This window comes from Diceros bicornis, chromosome 8 (genome assembly GCF_020826845.1).
Source record: "Diceros bicornis minor isolate mBicDic1 chromosome 8, mDicBic1.mat.cur, whole genome shotgun sequence".
NCBI classification, from domain to species: Eukaryota; Metazoa; Chordata; class Mammalia; order Perissodactyla; family Rhinocerotidae; genus Diceros; species Diceros bicornis.
In genome coordinates this window covers 35,322,757-35,341,286 of record NC_080747.1, presented here as the reverse complement: position 1 = coordinate 35,341,286, position 18,530 = coordinate 35,322,757, and the positions used below count along the sequence as shown (strand labels likewise).

At 39.3% G+C, this 18,530-nt stretch overlaps 1 protein-coding gene across 1 annotated transcript in view; it reads right to left on the bottom strand.

Moving 5' to 3' along the window:
* The window catches only part of GRXCR1 (glutaredoxin and cysteine rich domain containing 1), a 116,523-nt gene extending 98,309 nt beyond the window's left edge, over window positions 1-18,214 (bottom strand). The window contains exon 1 of the mRNA XM_058546983.1: window positions 17,800-18,214. Coding sequence (XP_058402966.1) covers window positions 17,800-18,201 — 402 coding nt within the window. The 5' untranslated portion in view covers window positions 18,202-18,214. The remainder of the gene's footprint in view (window positions 1-17,799) is intronic.
* Between the last annotated feature and the right edge of the window lie 316 nt (window positions 18,215-18,530).

Below are 18,530 nucleotides of genomic sequence, written 5' to 3'. Positions count from 1 at the left end.
AGAAGTCCATTGCAAAGTCAAAATGTACTCATTCATTTAGTCTACAGGTTATTTATGGAACATTTACTATGTAGCCAAGTACTATGCTAGGCACTCAGGATATGGAAACTTAAAATAGAGTCCCTTACAGACCTTTGTGGAAGGCTGGATAGTAAACAGACTTCTGTGTCAGAGTTACAGTATGTTGTAATAAGGGCTCTAGTAGGGCTATAATAAGGGTGTTTCAAGAGCTATAAAGGCATTTAACACTAACTGGGGAAAAAATGGAAGCTTCTAGGGAAGAGTCACATCTGAGGTTAGTTTAAAAGACTGAGTTAACCAAAAGAAGAAAGTGGCAGCATTTCAAGAAGAGAGCTCAGCATGTATCCAAAAAAAAAAAAAATCAGCTTATATAAAACGGCAAAGTATGGTTAGGGCACCTGTATAGGCTGTAAGGGAGAGCATATCCAGGGGTGAGACTGGAAGAGTAAAATGGAAAATGATGGAGAGCTTTATATGCCATGTGTATCAGCTGCCTCTTTTGTTCTGTCTCACAACCACAGCTTCAAGAAACAATTTCATATGAGCTTCAGGTCATTTTGTACTGATAGAAACTCACCTAAAGCTTGTGCCATGCACCTTTTACTTTCTGCTCTGGATTTTCTCCAACTCAGTGCGAGGCACTGGAAGAAGACAACTCAGCTCCCAGGCATATGCAACCCAGAAGTTGGGAGGATAGATATCTCTTAGTGCAACCCTCACCAAAGAAAAAGAGTCCACAAACGCTTCTCCCTGTTGGTGTGGATTCTGCAAGGCATTCTAGACACTCCTCAGAGGCCCCCGGAGGATCCAAGACAGAAGGAGGCTGCCCATGGCAGCTGCTTCCCTATTCCAGCTCCCTCCATCTCTCCCTCCTGCCCTGAGATTACCTCCCCAGTAAACAGCCTGTGCGCAAGTCCTTATTTCACATTCTGCTTTTAAGAGGAACTCAGGCTCATACACCAGACTAGAAGTTTGATTTTATATGTAAATACCTCGGAGAATCATTGGTTTCTTTTTAGCTGGGGCATACTATGATTAGATTTTCAGTTGTATGAGGAAAGGATCCACCGGAGGCAAGCCTGGAGGCTGGAAAACGAAATAGGAAGTTTCTTCCTGTCTGTGGCAACATGAAGTTACTAAGGAAACCCAGGGAGTAGACAGATTTTTTTTTTAATGAGAAAATAACAATAATGACCTTAAAAAGTGGCTAACCAGATGGCACTTTCTGATTGCATTTTAGGAAAAGGAAAATGTGCACAGGGATAGCTCTGGCTCCAGGATAAATTATTAAGTAGGTAGAGTTTGGGGGGAGAGGGGGTTGGCTCTCTTGCTTTTCATCTTTTCCTGTTTTGATGTTCTTTTCAGAAACCTTTTAGTAGCAGTGATGTGCTGGTAAACTACTTTCGGGGAGAGGAAAAAAGCCTTAATTTGTAGTATTTGCTGATTTCTGTGCTGAGAATACTCCCACCATGCCCATTTCAAACTGCCAAGAGCTTAATCGACTTGCACATTTTCTGAATATTTAACTCGCTCCACCACAACACTGCCACTTCCCACTAGAAAGGTCCCTGGCTGCTCAGAACTCTGCCAACCAATGCTCTCCTTTCTTCTCTCTATTGAAATGGAACTGCCTTTCACTGCTTTTCAATGCAGTGCTTTAAGAGAGCCTAGTATCTTAAATTTTGATCCCTTCTCCACTCATCACCACTCCTCTCTTGTCTCCAGATAATGTCATTTTATGTTTACAGGGTGTAGTGGACGCTGTGGCGTGTGCCATGACCCTTCCTTCCCTTCACCAGTACGGTACACTATCCTCAGTGGTTGTGAGCGGTGGCTTCTAACTATTCCCAGCTGCCTCTTCCTCTAGAGAGAAACTTGCTCCAAATAAGATGAATGGGAGCCACTTCATCCAGGAGACTGAAGGAGGGAAGGGGCAGCCAATTCTGATACTACACAGAACCTCATACTGGTGTCCACCAGTATTAATAACATCATCATATTAAGACTTGATGAGCAAGAAATACTACATGTCTGGATGTAAGACACATGTGATCCAGAACATGGGAGATAAACTCCGTAGAGATTCCAACAAAAATCTAAGAACTTGCAACCCTGGTGAATTATTTAAGAGTTTGATGGTCTGGGGCATGTTGGAACCTCCTCTCAAAAGGAAAGCAAATAATTGTATTTTGTACTTTCTACTTCTAAGAAAGAAGCACAGTGTTTGGTGGACCTCTTCAGGTTTTAGGGGATGCATATCCACATACCAAGTGGCACAGAAGGTAGCTAGTTTTGAGTAGGGCTCATAAGAAGAAGGGCTGCAGACTGAGGTGCCAGCCCTGAAGTGTGGTTCATACAGCCCAACAGATCCCATGTTTCTAGAGTTATCTGTGGTGGAGAAGGGTACTATGTCAAATCTCTGGCCAGCCTCAACAGGAAAGACAGCAACAATCCCTAGGGTTCTGGATCAAGACCATGCCATATGCAGGAGATAACTACACAGTATTTGAAAAGTAATTTCTGGCATGGCCTGGGCCCTGGTAGAAACTGAGCATCTACCCTACCAGGCCATCACAACTACCTACCAGTACCCATTTGGTGTATGCTATCACACCCACAAAGTCATAAGGTCAGGTAGATCCAGAGCAATTCACCATAAAATGAAAGTAGTTTGTCTAAGATCAGGCTCAAGCAGATTCAGAGGGCTCAGGTAAGCTACTTGAACAAGAAGGAGTGCTGGCCCCACCACTTACCACACCATCCAGAACCTGCCACCTGATAAAGCTTTAGAGTAGCATCTTGGCATAGGTGATACATCACCTTGGAAATGACACCTGTAGGAAACGAGCATCATTCTTCAGGATGCCACTTATACCTTAAACCAATGGTCATTATATAGTGCTATATTGCCAATAGCTAGAATTCATGGGCCCAGGAACCAATGGGAAGATACAGGAATGATCCCATTCACCATTACTCCCAGTCATCCACCTGAGAATTGTGCTTTCCATCCCTGAAACTTTAGACATTATTAGTCTAAGTCCTTGTCCCATAAGGGAGTACGTCCACCAAGCAACACAGTAAGAGGCCCACTAAACTTAAAGCTAAAGTTGACATCTGGTCACCTTGGGTTCACCATGACGGTAACCCAGCTGGCATAAAAAGGGATTACCATACAGGCAGAGGTAATTGACCCTGATTGTCTCAAGGAGTAGAACTGCACTACGTATCAGAGGCAGATATAAATATGTTTGGCACTCAGGTACCTCCCTTGGTACTCACTTGGTTTTAAATGTAAGTGGGCAAGTACAGCAACCACCGCCTGAAAAGGGCATAGTGGCCATAGGCTCAGGCTTCACAGGGACTGAGAATATGAGTCACCCAACCATGCAAGCCACCTGGATGAGCAGAAGGGCTCGCTAGGAGGAGGAAGGTCTAAAATGGATAGTAAATGAGGGAGAAAATAAATATCAGTTATCGCTTCAAGACCAACTGCAGTGTGGGGGCTATAATTTATCCCACTAACTCTCCCACAAACTGTGGCAAGGCTGTGCCTGGCTGGAATAAACCTAATGGGAGAAGCAAGGAAATCTGAACAGTGCAAGAGGTGGACTATGTGGATGCTCCCAGACTCCTTTCACAATGCTGGTTGACCCAGCCTCAGCTATTGTGAATATTGGCTGCTAAAAATTCACAGCTTCCCCCTTCTCTGGATAAATATCTCAGCAGAATGGATGAAGCCTTGACACACACACACAGATATACACATACACGGACAGCCAATGGCCAATGACAGACTGATAGAGGCATAAAAAATGCCAACCCCTTGCTGCAAAGCGGGAACAAATCCATGGTACAATTGGTATCGCGAGTTTCCAGGCTGCAGCTGGTCTCTAGCCAAGATCACTCCCTTGCTTAGCTTTCCTCCCCTGCCCTAATCTGCTTCCTTTTCTCCCTTTCTTCTGAGAGTGCTCCCTCATTCAATCACTTTTCACAAGAATCCAATCTCAGGTTTCGCATCAAGGGAACTCAACTTAAGATAAAGGAGATCTCCAGAGTAGGGAAGTAGAAAAAATAATAGAAAGAATTTCAGGTGGAGGATCAAAATGAAGGCCAAAATATTTGGGGACAAATGTTTCTTCATAGTCCTTTATATCATACTGGGATGTTGTCAGCTTATATCATGTAAAATAAATTAATATTCACCTTGCAAATTTGCTGTGAGGATTAAAGAGACAGTATTGTAAGAAAAGTACCTAAGATAATTTCTGTCCCATGTAGGCATTCAATAAAGGGTTGCTCCTATTACTAATACCAGTAGTATTCTTTTAAATAATTTTTTTTAAAAAAGCTTGTTTATGACAAGTGAACAGGAAAGCTGGAGCAGCATTGCTAAAAGGCTTGTTGAGAGAGGGTCTGCCCTGCTCTGCATGCAGAGAGCTTTTCTGTCATTGTTCTCCTCAAATGTGAAATGAGTTCCGCCTCACTGACCGCGGAGCCCTGAAGGGATTGGCTTCCGAGGCGAAGAGTGAGGAAGAAGCTGTGGGAACGATTGCTGTGACTCTGTAGTCATTGTGTTTTGTATTTTATTTTGTTTTTGATGTAACGTAGGCAAGCAGAAGGGAAAAAATAAAGCAATATGCACCGTTTGGGGGAAGTTCTTTTCTGTTTCAGATTGCTCAGCTTAAGTCAAATGTGGCATGCACCTTTTCAAAATTACACAATTAGCGCCCTACTATGGATATGATAGATAACTAATATACTCACACTTTTACTGCTGTTAGTTAATAATATATCGTTTACCATCCCTAATGTCATCTGAAGTTTCTGAAGTTCTAGTGTTAGAATAATTAAACCCATCAGGTATAAAGCTCTCGGCCTGAGAAGATATGGATGGCGCCCAGAAATCAAAAGGAATGAATACTGAAAACAAAATTAAGAAGAAATAAACCTGGAAAGACAGAAAAAAACAAGGACAGGCAAAATAAATGTACACAAGTTATGAAACATAATCACTATTAACATGCTTTTGTAATTTAAGTAGCATGACCCAATGTGAGTTAAATTGCATAAAATAAAAATTACGTCTTACCTAAGTTCCTGGATAATGGTGTGGCAGGCACTGTTGCTTGCTTATCCAACAGCTGTTTCCAACCCCGTGCTCATGCTCTCTTCTACCATAGAGGCAATGCCGTATACTCACGTTCCCAGCCTCCCTTTATAACGACGAATGGCCATAGGACCCTATTCTGGCCAGTGAATGTAAGAGAATGCTTCTGGGAAGTTTCTGGAATTTTCTTTTTCTTTCTGATAGAAGAGGCACACCTACAAAGAATGTTCTTTTGTGCGCCCCCTCCCTTTCTGTTTTTGACTCTGGCCTGTCTTTAAGCTATGGCAGCCATCTTGAATCCATGAAGGAACATCACAAACAAGCTAAGGATGATAAGGCAGAACAACAGGAACTGGGTTGTTTATCACATTATCAGGCCACCAAACAACCTCAGCAACAGCCTCTTCTGAACTTCTTCTTAACTGATATAATAAATGTCTGTGTATTTTAAGCCACATCTAGTAGTCTACTCTGTGGCTTATAGCTGAGTCCATCCCATATAGATATAAATAATCCCTGATTAGTGTTGAAAGGTATAAGTCAATCCAGGCTATTGCTAAAGAAGAGACAGAGTCTACCTCTACCCAGGAGGAGCAAGCCAGGCTTTCAGGATGACAGGTGTTGTAGAGGAATGCTCAGGCACAACGCATGTGGGTGGTTGGCTGAGCCCAGCAGGTATGGAGCCAAGCGCAGCAGAGCCAGGCTGGCAAACATGTGGCCAAGTAGCTACAGGAGGTAAAAACTAGACAATCCAAAACAAAGGCCCAGATAGAGGTTGGAGCCAACACAGGATCTTGAACAGAGGAATTGGCCTCAGGAAAACAGTGCGGCAGAGGCTAAATTAAGTTTAGAGGCAGCAGCTGAGATTTCCCAAAGGGAGGTGAGTTCCACCAATAAAGCTTATAGTACCATGATGCCTGTTAAGGAGTGGCCCAGGACTTCCCACACAGCCCTAGTTTGAAAAGATGTTACATGATGGGAGCAGGCTCTCTATAAGATTTACAGAATTGGGTCAGATGTCCTACATCTGTCCCCCGGTAAGCTCCTGAGTACTTATCATATTTTACAGTAACTATGAGTTTGTCTTCCTCATAAGGAGGAATTATCCTCTGAGGATAGGAATCATGCTTTATTCATCTTTGTAGGCTCATTGCCTAGCAGAGTACTTAGCAATAATAGATTCACAGTTTGTTTGGGGGATAGATATAAAAATAACAACAGTATTTATTGAGCACTTATAATGTGCTAGGCATTGTGCAAAATGCTTTATACACCATAGTTCACTTATTTCATAGGAAATACTATCATTATCCCCACTTTACTGAGGAGGAAACTGGGGTTTATAAGAGTTAAGTGAATTTCCCCAGAATACCCACCTGTGACATGGCAGACTCTCCATCTAAAACCAGGTCATCTCCCTCCAGAGAATAGTGCTCTTAACCATTAATGGAGGGAAAGAGAACACAAAAATCATTTAAGACAGTATTAGAGAATTATGGTATTTGTCTCTTCTTTCTCTCACAAAGAAAAGTGGGGCTTTGATTCTTAGAAACTTGAGTCTTTTCTTGCCCCTGTTAATAATTGATAGAGCTATGTTCTCAAGAGCCTGGACATAAAAACGATGAAGTTAGGTAGTTCCAAGAATTGGAAGAAGTAAAATTGGGCGTTCTGAGAGAGGACTTATGTGAAGGGCCTCATGAGCTGCCTACAGCATCAGTGCAGCATCATGGGGCTGAGGGGCAGTGATAAAGATGGATCCACGGACCAGCACCATCTCTGGGTTTTCTGGCTCCTTGCAAACCTGCATATCCTGCAGATGACAATGAGAGTGGGGAAAGGAGTCCCAATGATAACTAATATAGAACTTCCTGTCCACACTTATAAATGGGAGCCAAGAGTCACTTTTGATCTGATATGGAAAAAATCAAGTCAAATGATGTTTTCTGTAATGGTCAGTTGTGCGTTACACTTATACCTCCAGCAGAAAGAAGGGAAGGGAACGAGAGAGGCCGGGGCTGTTGTGCAGGCTGAGCGGACAGCTACCTAATTTCCAACCCAGGCTTTGGGTCGTCTTCAGTTCTCACAAGCTCCCACCAGCAAGTCTTTGAGGGTATAGTTTTGTCTCCAAAAATCTTTCACAGAAATATAAAAACCACTCCCTGAGAAAGTTAACTTGTAGCTGAGTAACTGAGGCAGGCAGGAGGCCTTAGAGGATGCTGAAGTAAGCAAGAAGAAAGAAAAAAATATATATATGAAAAGGGAAATTCCACAATTACTGGAAGAGTCCTGACAGCTGTGATTAAGAGAATGCATGAAGCTGTATTCCCAAGTTCTATTATTTAGTTTTCCGCGTGGTTAGAAAGAGAGGTGGTACCCTCAGCAAAGGATGGTTAGTTTCTTTGTGTTATCCTGGTAATGGATTTTCTAACACTTTCTTTTAACTGAAAAATGTACATAACTGTATGCACTAGACTTGCAGTTAACAGCACCAGGCACTCAGAGAGACAAATCTTCAGCCTTCAGGCTCCTGCCCTGCCTTTGAACTGCAAATGAAACTCCATGACTCTAGAAGCCCAGTACCGATTGAGTATTGATTCAGGTGACTCAATATATAATGTTTGTGCCATGACTACAAGCTATCCACTTCCCAGAGATCATAGTTATTGCTCTTGGATTGTAGGAGTTACGATGCATGACCCTTGGGACAAATGACTCCCTTCTTGAAGAAAAGTTTCTGGCACTATAAGAGCAACGTACAAGGATGGTTCTTAAAGAACCTAATAAGAGGAAACCCATGGAGTCCTCCAAGGCTGACATACTTTGTGTCACAACCACTTATACATTATTTGCCTCCCTCCCCTTTCTGTGTTAGAATAAGACCACTAGTTTAACTTGACTGGTTTCCAATACTTACTAAAATACACTTGCCACTTAATTAGGGATGCTTAACTTCCTTTAAATTCATTTTTTTCTCACTTGATATTATTCCATGCTGATAATTTGCCATGATCAAAACTGTGTTCCATTGACTTAATAAGATACTAAGGTACAGTGAGATACAAGACCAGAGTCCAAAGAGATTTTAACAGGGTGAACTAACACAATAACATTAAATTTTGTTGAATAGAGAGTCCTGTACATATATACAGAAAGGACACTAACAAACATTATTACATTAAATGAAAAATAGATGTTTTATGGGACTGAAAGTTTTAACCTTATGAATCTCTTCACCGAGAAAAGATGTTTAAATGAGTTAACAAGCCAACATCACAACAGTGTGATGTGGCCACCAAAAATATCAATTTAATCTTAAGCTGCATTCATATAAGTGGATGACAGATGGTCTTCACTCTATCCTAGTATGATCAGTTTCAGTAGGTTCAATATCCATAGGATGGCGAGAAGACTTGAAACTTTATCCTGCCAAAGACCCTAAATCTCTTGCCCCTAAAAATCTCCACCAAAGGCTAGATAAGGCTTTGGCAGGGATATTGTAGAGAAAATGCAGGCATCTGATGAGTGGCTGGTTGGACAATAGTTGCTTAGTGGATAAGAGCCCAATCTTTGGAGTCAAACATTCTGGTAGTTATATCACTTACCTTCTTGCGACTTTGAGCAAGGTTCTCAATATCTGTGAGCTTGAACCTGTTTGCTTCTGCTGCTTAAAAACCACCCAAAACTGAGTGGAATACAATATTAAGCATGTATTGCCCGCTTATGCGTCTGAGGGTTAGCTAGCAATCAGCTGATCTAGGCTAAGCTATTCAGGCTTTCAAACTGTCAGTTGGCTCCAGGTCTGTTCTTCGTGTCTCTCACTCTTCTGCGACTAGCCCACCTCCTGCAGCATGTCCTTCTTTTGGAGATGGAAGGAGTGCAAGAGGGCAAACCCAACCATGCAAGCATATTTCAAGCCTCTGCATGTGCCACATCTACTACCTTCCCATTATCCAAAGGGAATCGTGGCCAAGACTAAAATCAAAGGCTTTAGAAGTGCGCTCCTGTCCTCAGGGGGCCACGGCAAAAGTGTGTCCATGTAGAATACTACTACAGGGAAATGGAAAAAATGAAGCCAATAATTTAATCTACCACAAAGCCCTTGTTTTCTCATAGACAAAATGAGCTTACCACACCTGGTAATAGCCACTCAAAAATGTCCATGTCCTAATCCCCACAACCTGTGAATATGTTACCTTAAATGGCAAAAGGGATTTTGCACATGTGATTGCCTTAAGGATCTTAAGATAGAAAGAGTAGCCCAGATTATCCAGGTGGGCCCAATGTAATCACAAAGGTCTTTATAAGGGAAAGAGAGAGGTGTGAGGGTTAGAAGGGATGTAACAATGAAAGCAGAGGTCAGAGTGATGCAGGACCATGAGCCAAGGAATGTGCAGCCTCTAGAAGATGGAAAAGGTAAGGAACAGATTCTCCTCTAAAGCCTCCAGAAGAAACATAGCCCTGTTGAGACCTTGATTTTAGTCCCATGAGGCTCATTTTAGACTTCTGACCTCTAGAACTTTAAATTAATAAATTTGTGTTGTTTTAAGCCATGATGTTTGTGGCAAATTGTTTCAACAGCAATAGGAAACTAACACACTAGGCAAGTAATTATCATTGTTCAGTCCTTCCTAAATATGGATATTGCAGGCTTTATTTTTCACATAACCAGTATGATTAATCTGAATGCCAAAGGCCCTGCTTTTTATTTCTGGGGAAAATCATGTGTCCTGTGTCATTGAAAAGAAGAGTGTTTACTTGGGACAATTTGGAAGGAGTTCAGCAGAATCTTGGGGCATGAGAGGGCATCACTTCTGCCAGATGCTCCACAAACAATGTGCTGGTAGCTGTCAAAGGAAGGTGCTCATGAGACAGCCATGAGAGGACATGTGAACCTGGCTCTACACCAAAGCTAATGTGCAGGTAAGCATAGCTGCTCTGCCAGTGTGTGCTGGTTCTGGGACACTCGTGAACAGGGTTGCCCACAGCTTCTCCTGCTAACCCTGCTCTAATCCATGAAGCCCCTTCCCCCAATCTCTAGACCCAACAACTTCCTCTAGGGTCATAGCCAGCCAACTCTTCTCTCTTCCTAAGATGACCCTCATTTAGTCTCCACTGGTTTGATACTCTGCCTTTCTCCCTATTCTCTTTCCGCTGACCTGTTAGAGCATAATTCCCCAGTGCCTTCTCTTCTAACAAAAACTATCTCTTGCAAATCAATACCTTGGCTTTCACTGCTTTAGCCACTTTGTGGACTAGTCAAGCTTTCAGAGTTTTCATATAATAAAGATCTTTAATTCCATACCATTAGTTACATAAAAGGTGCAGAAAGGAAGGAACTTAATTCTTTCATGGCCTAATTTTGTTGTTTAGGAATTGATAAAATAAGGAATACTCCTATAATTTGTTCTATTAATTATGTGGAAGAGTTACATGAACAAAATATACATCTATTTCTTTCCTCCTAATGAAACGTTCTAAGACATAAATAATTTGTCAGCAATTGATGAGATAATGAATTATTAGAAAAATAAAATTAAGCAAAGATCCTAAATCTTCGTTGAGTAGGTTTATACATGTAAATAAAATTTTCTTAACCAAAAATTTCTGTATGACATTTTATTCTGTTTAGAATTTTAAATTCCCTCTAAGCGATAATGATTGAAGGATTGATATATTTATACAGTGTCATTTTACAGACTATTAAATGTTTTTATTGCTTTTTTGTAAAATTGAAAATACTGGGTTTCAGAAAAACTATCAGAAACTTGCAAGCATGAGCAGGCCACCCAAAGAATGTTTGTCTGGTCCTACTGTTATATTGCTTTTATAAAGTTTGGAAACATCAGGTGCTAATTCCCTAATTATGTGGTAACCATGGGCTGCCAGTAAGAGTTCATTAAGCAGTTTCAAGTCATCTTACGGAATCTATGGGATTGCTCAGCATCTTGTTCTCAAGTCAGAATTCAGATAGATTCATTAGATTAAGCCTCAAGCAATTAAACACAAGCTTCCACAAATTAACATGTCAGGACAATACAAGGGTTCTGATGCATAGGGGAGAATGAGAGATATTCCAATTTAGATATTCATTGAACTAAAGAGAGAAAATTTTAATAAGATTCACAGAATGTAGATGAGTCAGTGCTCATGGTCAGAGTCACCATTACTGACTTCTGGAGACTTGTAGGATCAAAATAAGAGTCATCAATTATAGAGATTACCCTTCAGTTTGGGGGCCTTGAGACAGAAGTAAACTAAAAGGAAGCAAAAAATGCTGAAGAAAGGGATTCAATATAATGATGGTCTAATAAGTGAAAGATTAAACATAAAAAATATATAAGTATTTAAGAAATGAAGAAAGGGTAGCAGAGGCTATATTAGGCCAACAAGAAAACAGAGAGGAGGAACCCTCGGGAGATGGGAAACAAAGTCAAGTTTCGTATCTGAATTCTTCCAGGAATTGCTCTACACAGCCATTTACAATACACTACTGAATATTCCATGAGGGCAGGAACTGGGTTTTATTCCTCATATTGTCTAGCACAATGCCTGCTCCATAATAGATACGCAGTAAGTGGTTATTAAGTGAATGATTGAATGAGTATTGAAGATAACCCACAACAGAAAGAGTTGAACGGAGCAAGCTACTAACACTTCACCATGCAAACTCTATTCCTATCCAATATGGGAAATCTCAAAACCCCAGAGATGGAAAAGAAGAAAATAACCACTGTCTAAGAGACTCTCACTTAATTCACTAACTCAAAGAACATTTTTTGAGATCCTAATTAGTATTAGCGTCAAATGCTGTGTCAAAGATTAGCAAAGGGATGGCATGTGGAAGGTAGTCACAAGACTCTAAGGTCTATCAGTTTGCAATTCTTTAATCGTATGCAAATAATATATCTGTAGTACCAATTCATTTTGGTTCTTTTTTTTTCTGCTTCTTGGATAAGACATCTAATTTCTTAATGTAGTTTCTTGCATTGTTTGTAATTGTATCCAAAATCTAGAGTTTCTTCCATATTTGCTGACAGCTAAAAAGGCAATATTTCCATTGGTAGATGCTTGTTTTCATAGAACATTACATAAGACTTTCTCTGGATAAATGAGATTTTAAATCTTCCAAATTGGAGAGGTTGGAAGGTGGCAGCGTAGGAGGACTCTGAACTCACCTCCTCCCACAGACACAACAGATCTACAACTTCCTGTGAAACAATTTCTTCTGAGAGAGATCTGGAAACTGGATAAAAAGAAGCCCCACAACAAGGGACAACACTAACGGGGGTGGAAGAGGCAGAAATACACCTCTGCTGAGAAAAAAACCACATCCTAGCCACAGCAATTCACGGCCAGGAGCGATCTCAAAGTCTACACAGAAATTAAAATATAATGATGTACGCCTGAAATTTATATAATGTTATAAACCAATGTTACCTCAATAAAAAAATAAATAAATCCTCCAACTTAGTGTTTCATACACAGAGAAGCTCAAATTATAATCAATTGATTAATAATGATACTACCTCATAGTGTTGCTATAAGGAATAAATATGTCAATGCACATAAATAATGAGAACAGTGCCTGGTATTCAGTAAATACTGTTATTGCTGCTGTTGTTGTTTTTCCAGAGTGGCCAAAATAAACCACTGGGATCAAAGAGTCATCAAGACTATTGCCTTGTTTTCACTGAAATATTATTCTATTATCAAAGCTAGATTCAGTGAACCAGAGATAGATAATAAATATAGCCAGGAACTTCTGTTAATCACCATCCAGCCTAAAGTCAATCAACAATATTGAGCAGCAGTCTTCCTTGAGTTAACCAAGTCATCCCCTTCCAGTCTCAACCTTTCCAATCTCATGACAATTTAATCAAATAATGGTATAGAAATGATGTTGATAAATTTTAGAAGTACAATTTAAAACTGAATAGAAGGTATTTAACTCTGCAGAAAAACCTTTTTTTCTAGGTGAAGATTGGATGTTCAATAAATGATAAATTTTAAAATCTGAGAACCAAATGTTGAAGTTTCAAAAGATCAGATTATATCATGACATGATATATTTACTCCTATAAATATTCGTATTTGTCATTATACATTTCAAAAGGTAAAGTTGGGAATTTTTATATATAGCATTTTACTTTTAAAAATTACAAAAACCAAAACAGCAAAAGGCAGAGTTCTTGTATTACTAGCTTTGAGCCACACAATTGATTTCTGACACTCGCTTATCTAAAAAATAGGCGTAATAATAATAATTTTCCTGCTTATTTCATAAAATTTGGGGTACAATTAAGTTAAATAACATATGTAAAAACTCTTTGCATAATGTAAATTGTTCTGCAAATGCATTAGTTTTACTTTATTTTATTTGTGTTGAAATGTTAGAATGCTCATAAATACAAGCACACTAACCAGAGGTGTGCATGTACATTCATAGATGGAGGTTATGTGTTTAATTTGAGTTCTTAGAAAGGAGCCATCAAATTACAGTATGTGTTGTAATTATTTTCCTTCCTTGTATCTATTTTTCTCTAATGTAGTAATTTTAAATCTGTAGAAAGAGAGAGAATAAAAATTATGGAAATTACAGTAGAAGATTCTAAGAGAGCATACTTACAGAGTTGGAAGATAAGGTCAAGAAAAGATTACTGTCTGAAATTTAATCATGTAAGAATAAATTAGAAAAAATTAATGATCTTAATTATCTGCATCATTGACCCACCCTAAGAGACTTTGGAAATAATGTTGCTGCTAAGAGTAAGGTGTATCTCAAATCCAATCATGCAAACTGGGTGATGAGAGCTATGAGCTATACAGAGGTTTTGTAATTTGTCTTGCATGAGATAACAGTGAATAATTTTTAAAAATAAATAAATAATAATTCTTTTCTAAAATTTTCAAGTCATGAGGATTAAAATTATTCATCTAGATGGAAATATCCTTACAGCAGAATTTCTTAAAGAGAACTAAAACAGAACACCTACATCAGAGTGTACTGGTAAGATTCCTGGGCCTGTTCCTAAACCAACTAATTGGCACATTAAGATACCAATAGGAAACATGTCTGTCAGGATCCATCTTTGGCTCTTTATCTTTGGCTCAGGAGAGACCCTCCTGGTGATCTAACCTGATCAGAAGAAAAAATCGTAGATCAATACATATCGTCTTCATTTTCCTCATTAAATACTGAAAACATAAAGAACATTAAGGAATTTTTTTTAACTCTAGAGAATTAGATAAAATTCCCTTTTACACTTTAGGTCAATAATTCTCAAACTTTAATGTAATAAGAACAACCTAAACAGCTTCTAATAAATGCATGTTTCCAGGCCATGACTAGATTCTAGGGCTTCAGATTTCCAAATTGGCCTCTCAAGCATTATATTCTTGTCTCCTCTGGAAGAGGTGGAAAAAGTCAAGCACCTGGATCTCAAGAGCCATAGTGTAGACTAGCTCCAGACCCTCGAGTGATTCACCAACAAACCGAGAACCAATCTCTATAAGGCCCACCTGGGCATCCAGGTGATCTTTCTCTCTGCCTCCTGGTCCATTACTATCCTTAATAACTTTGATCAACATTGCACATCCTCAATTACCCAGAATTCTATAGGATAAATTAATTGACAAATGAAATAGAAATTTATCCTACTATCCCTTTTAAAGACAACTTTCTAAATAAGTGCTGCTAAGACGTAAAAATATTTGAAGTAAATAATTTCAACGACTATTCTCTTCACAGTTGAAATTTTTGCAAGGCACATGCCAATATTTTATGAGACAGGAATAACAGAACGGGAAACTAGGGACGGCCCCGTGGCTTAGCGGTTAAGAGCTCGCGCTCCACTACTGGCAGCCTGGGTTCGGATCCCGGGCGCACACCGCACCGCTTCTCCGGCGTTGCTGAGGCTGCGTCCCACATACAGCAACTAGAAGGATGTGCAACTATGACATACAACTATCTACTGGGGCTTTAGGGGGGGAAAAAAGGAGGAGGATTGGCAATAGATGTTAGCTCAGAGCCGGTCTTCCTCAGCAAAAAGAGGAGGATTAGCATGGACGTTAACTCAAGGCTGATCTTCCTCACAAAAAAAAAATAAATAAATAAAGCAGAATGGGAAACTAAAAGAGAAGAAACAAAGTGATTTACAGGATCCTTGAAAGGCTTTATTTATATTTAGGGTTTCCTCCTCTCAAGTTTCAAGTTGAGTGCTTTAAGATTTTATAACTTAAAACAGGAAGAAAGACCTAACTGTTTCTTCAATCACAGTTCCTTGCTTCAATAAGATTGGCTGTGAATTGCAACCTTAATCAAATATCCAAGATACGACCCCTCACTTTTTGCTCCCTGAGAGAAATTGCTAAGTTACAGTTACCTCTAGTTAAGTTTGCTGCTTACTTTCCAAGGGATATGGAAAATAGACATCCAGGGAAGAGTCACATCTGGTCCCATACCCACGTTTAGGAGTAATTGAATGGTAACTTCTGCTTTTAGGCCCTGGGGTTTCTCTGCTACTGCATTGTGGGATGCCTGTGGGAACCTACTCAGTCATCCTAAGACATACATCCAAGACATTTGTCACCCCTTATGACATACACATCCCTTAGCAAGCAGTGAGCCTCCAAGTCAGCTCTAGACATAATGCTAGGCAGATTGTATTGCACAACTCCAAGGGGTGCTGTTCACACAGACAATGACGTGAATGGAGCCCCTTGGAATAGTCAACTAGTGACTCTGATCCAAGGCAGGAGCTCCTTTAACTTATGTTTTGTCCTCTAGAGATCAGAGAATATGCCCATGATGGCGATAGTGATGAGGATGATGATGATGATAAAACTAATGAAGATGGACAAAAATTGTGAATATCTATCATGTGCTGGTTATCTTACCCACATTATAAAGAAAGAAGGACCAGCTGGAAAAAAAACTGCCTAAATATCAAATACTTTGAGGGACATTTGCTAGGAACCATTATTGTCCTCTTCAAGCAGGGGGTAAATGGAATGAGGTTAAATTATTAGAAAATGACGGTTTTATTGGATTTTTTCTCAAAAAATGATTGAATTATGCATAGAAAAAATATACAGTAAATATTATAACTTAACCTAGTACTGAAAATTTTACTTTGGAATTTCCTTATCTCCTATTTGTGAATTTATAGCACTATCAGAATAAAGCCATAGGGAGGAAAAGCTTTTCTCATGTAGATTTTAAATATTTATGATGTTTACTCATAAATGATAGTTTTTGGAGAGATTTGAACGAACAAATTCAAATCAAAATACTAAAATTGGTATAGCAGTTTTGTAAATAACTCTCCAAGTCGTAAATCAAATGAAATCATGACAAGCTAAATTAATCACAATGAATGCAAACATTTTTAAATTTAATTGTTATAGAGTCTTGGTCTACACCTTGGCAATAATAATTTCTGCACTGGATGAAACATAGAGGCCACTGAGATGATCTCAATCTAATAGTCACATCTCTAGAAATGTATACAAGATGGTTGCCAACCTAGTAAAATATAGTCATCAGTTTCTGATTTTTGGTTCCCTATCCCCATCCCAATCTGTGAAATCCTTCAAGGGTAAGTTCTACATATGAAAAGAACCTTTGATCTTAACTGCTTTTACCGTTTAATTTCTTTTTTAAATCCTCATGATGTGATCTTTACAAATATTTCCTTTGAAATGAATAACAGTCATGTACCTTTGATTAAAATCCTTTCTCCTCACCACTCCTGCATCCTCATATAATGTCAAGGTATTGAATAATTCATCACAAGAAATCATTTTATATAAATATTGAGAATGATATAAAATCATATTACAATGAAAAATATTGGTTTGCTACCTTAATGATAGTGATTATCAATTCCATTCCTGAAATAATGATGCCTGCTTTTAACAGAAAATCATTTTACCAATGCTTCCAGGCAATTTCAAAACCTTGTCTTAATGTGAGCTCATTGCCAAAGGCCCCAGGACCTGAATTATACATTCCTATGTTACTCTGCAGAATCTAGCACATTTTAAGGGCTAATTTTTACTATGAAATCTGGATCTCGGTCTGTACCTTTATGGAGGAATAACTTTTCAAGTGCTGCTCTAGAGTTCTTAAGGGAAAATGAATGGAGAAATGTACCTCAGAGGAAACATGCAACCTCCTCAGGAGAAAGTCGAAGTTCGCCTTTATATCTTCCTAACATTTCAGCTGAACCCAACTCCACTGAACGCAGCACCCAATTTTTTCCCGCTTAAATATCTTTACAAGTGATGATAAATGCCAAACTGGTGTCTTAAGGATGATAAACCAGAAATTAACTTCTAAGTTTTGCTCAAATGCTTTGAACACTTTAGTCTGCCTTTTTTCTTGGCTAGAAATAGATATACTGTCTTAGTCATTCCACACTGGAAGAAAAGACCACTTAAATTTGTAGTGGTTAGAAATTTAACTTTGAGAAGTCAATCTAATTTGCTAAGGGTAATGACCCTATTTTTAATAGATGGATGTTGAGACAATATCTTAAAAGGGGAGTGACTGATGAAGTACATCGGAGTCATGAATAAGAGAGGCTTGCTTTAAAATGGAGAACAGACAGGCGATGAGATGGTGAGTTAGGAACAAGATTCAAGAGGAGCAAAGTGCAATGACTTACCTGCAATACTTTGGTGAGATTGTTAAATAGAGCTTGCCCAGCACTCACTTTGTATTTGACGCCTCTGACTGTGCCATTTTTGCTTAAAATGTTGACTCTTCTTGTACCAAACGCCTTCTCGCTTGCAGCCTTTGCTAACACCAGCAAGTTATCCTCATCATTCTCATACTCGTCACCTTCCAATCCTATGTGGCCATTTTGCTGTCCCTCAGACTCACTTCTTCCATCTATGCCACAGACACTGGCACATTCAGAATCCAGAGAGCCTGACACTTGCCCATCTTTATACACCTCCTTCAGAACTCGCCCGCTGTGAGATGATGCGATCCGAAACCGGACTTTCCGTGGCCTGTCATTTTCTGGTTTCATCTCCCTTTTTATCATGGTCACATCCACCCCCATAAACAGTTCACATAATTCTGGATCCCTTGTTATTGCATTAGTCCACTTGCCACATGGCAATGTTACAGCTTAATTCTAGTGACAGCAGCACTCATATGAAACTAACATCGAAAGGAAAGAAGATTCCCAAGAACTTACCGTGCATCTGTGCTATTAATAATGAATGTGTGTGTGTGTGCTATGGTTACCTTTAAACTAAAACCTGCAAAGTGATCTCAGCCTTTAAATATTAAATAGCCATGGTGGACTTTTTAACAGGACAAGTGCAAGAAAGTGGCATGCAATGAAACAGAAAATAAGTATGGGACAAAGAAATGAAAGATTTGAAC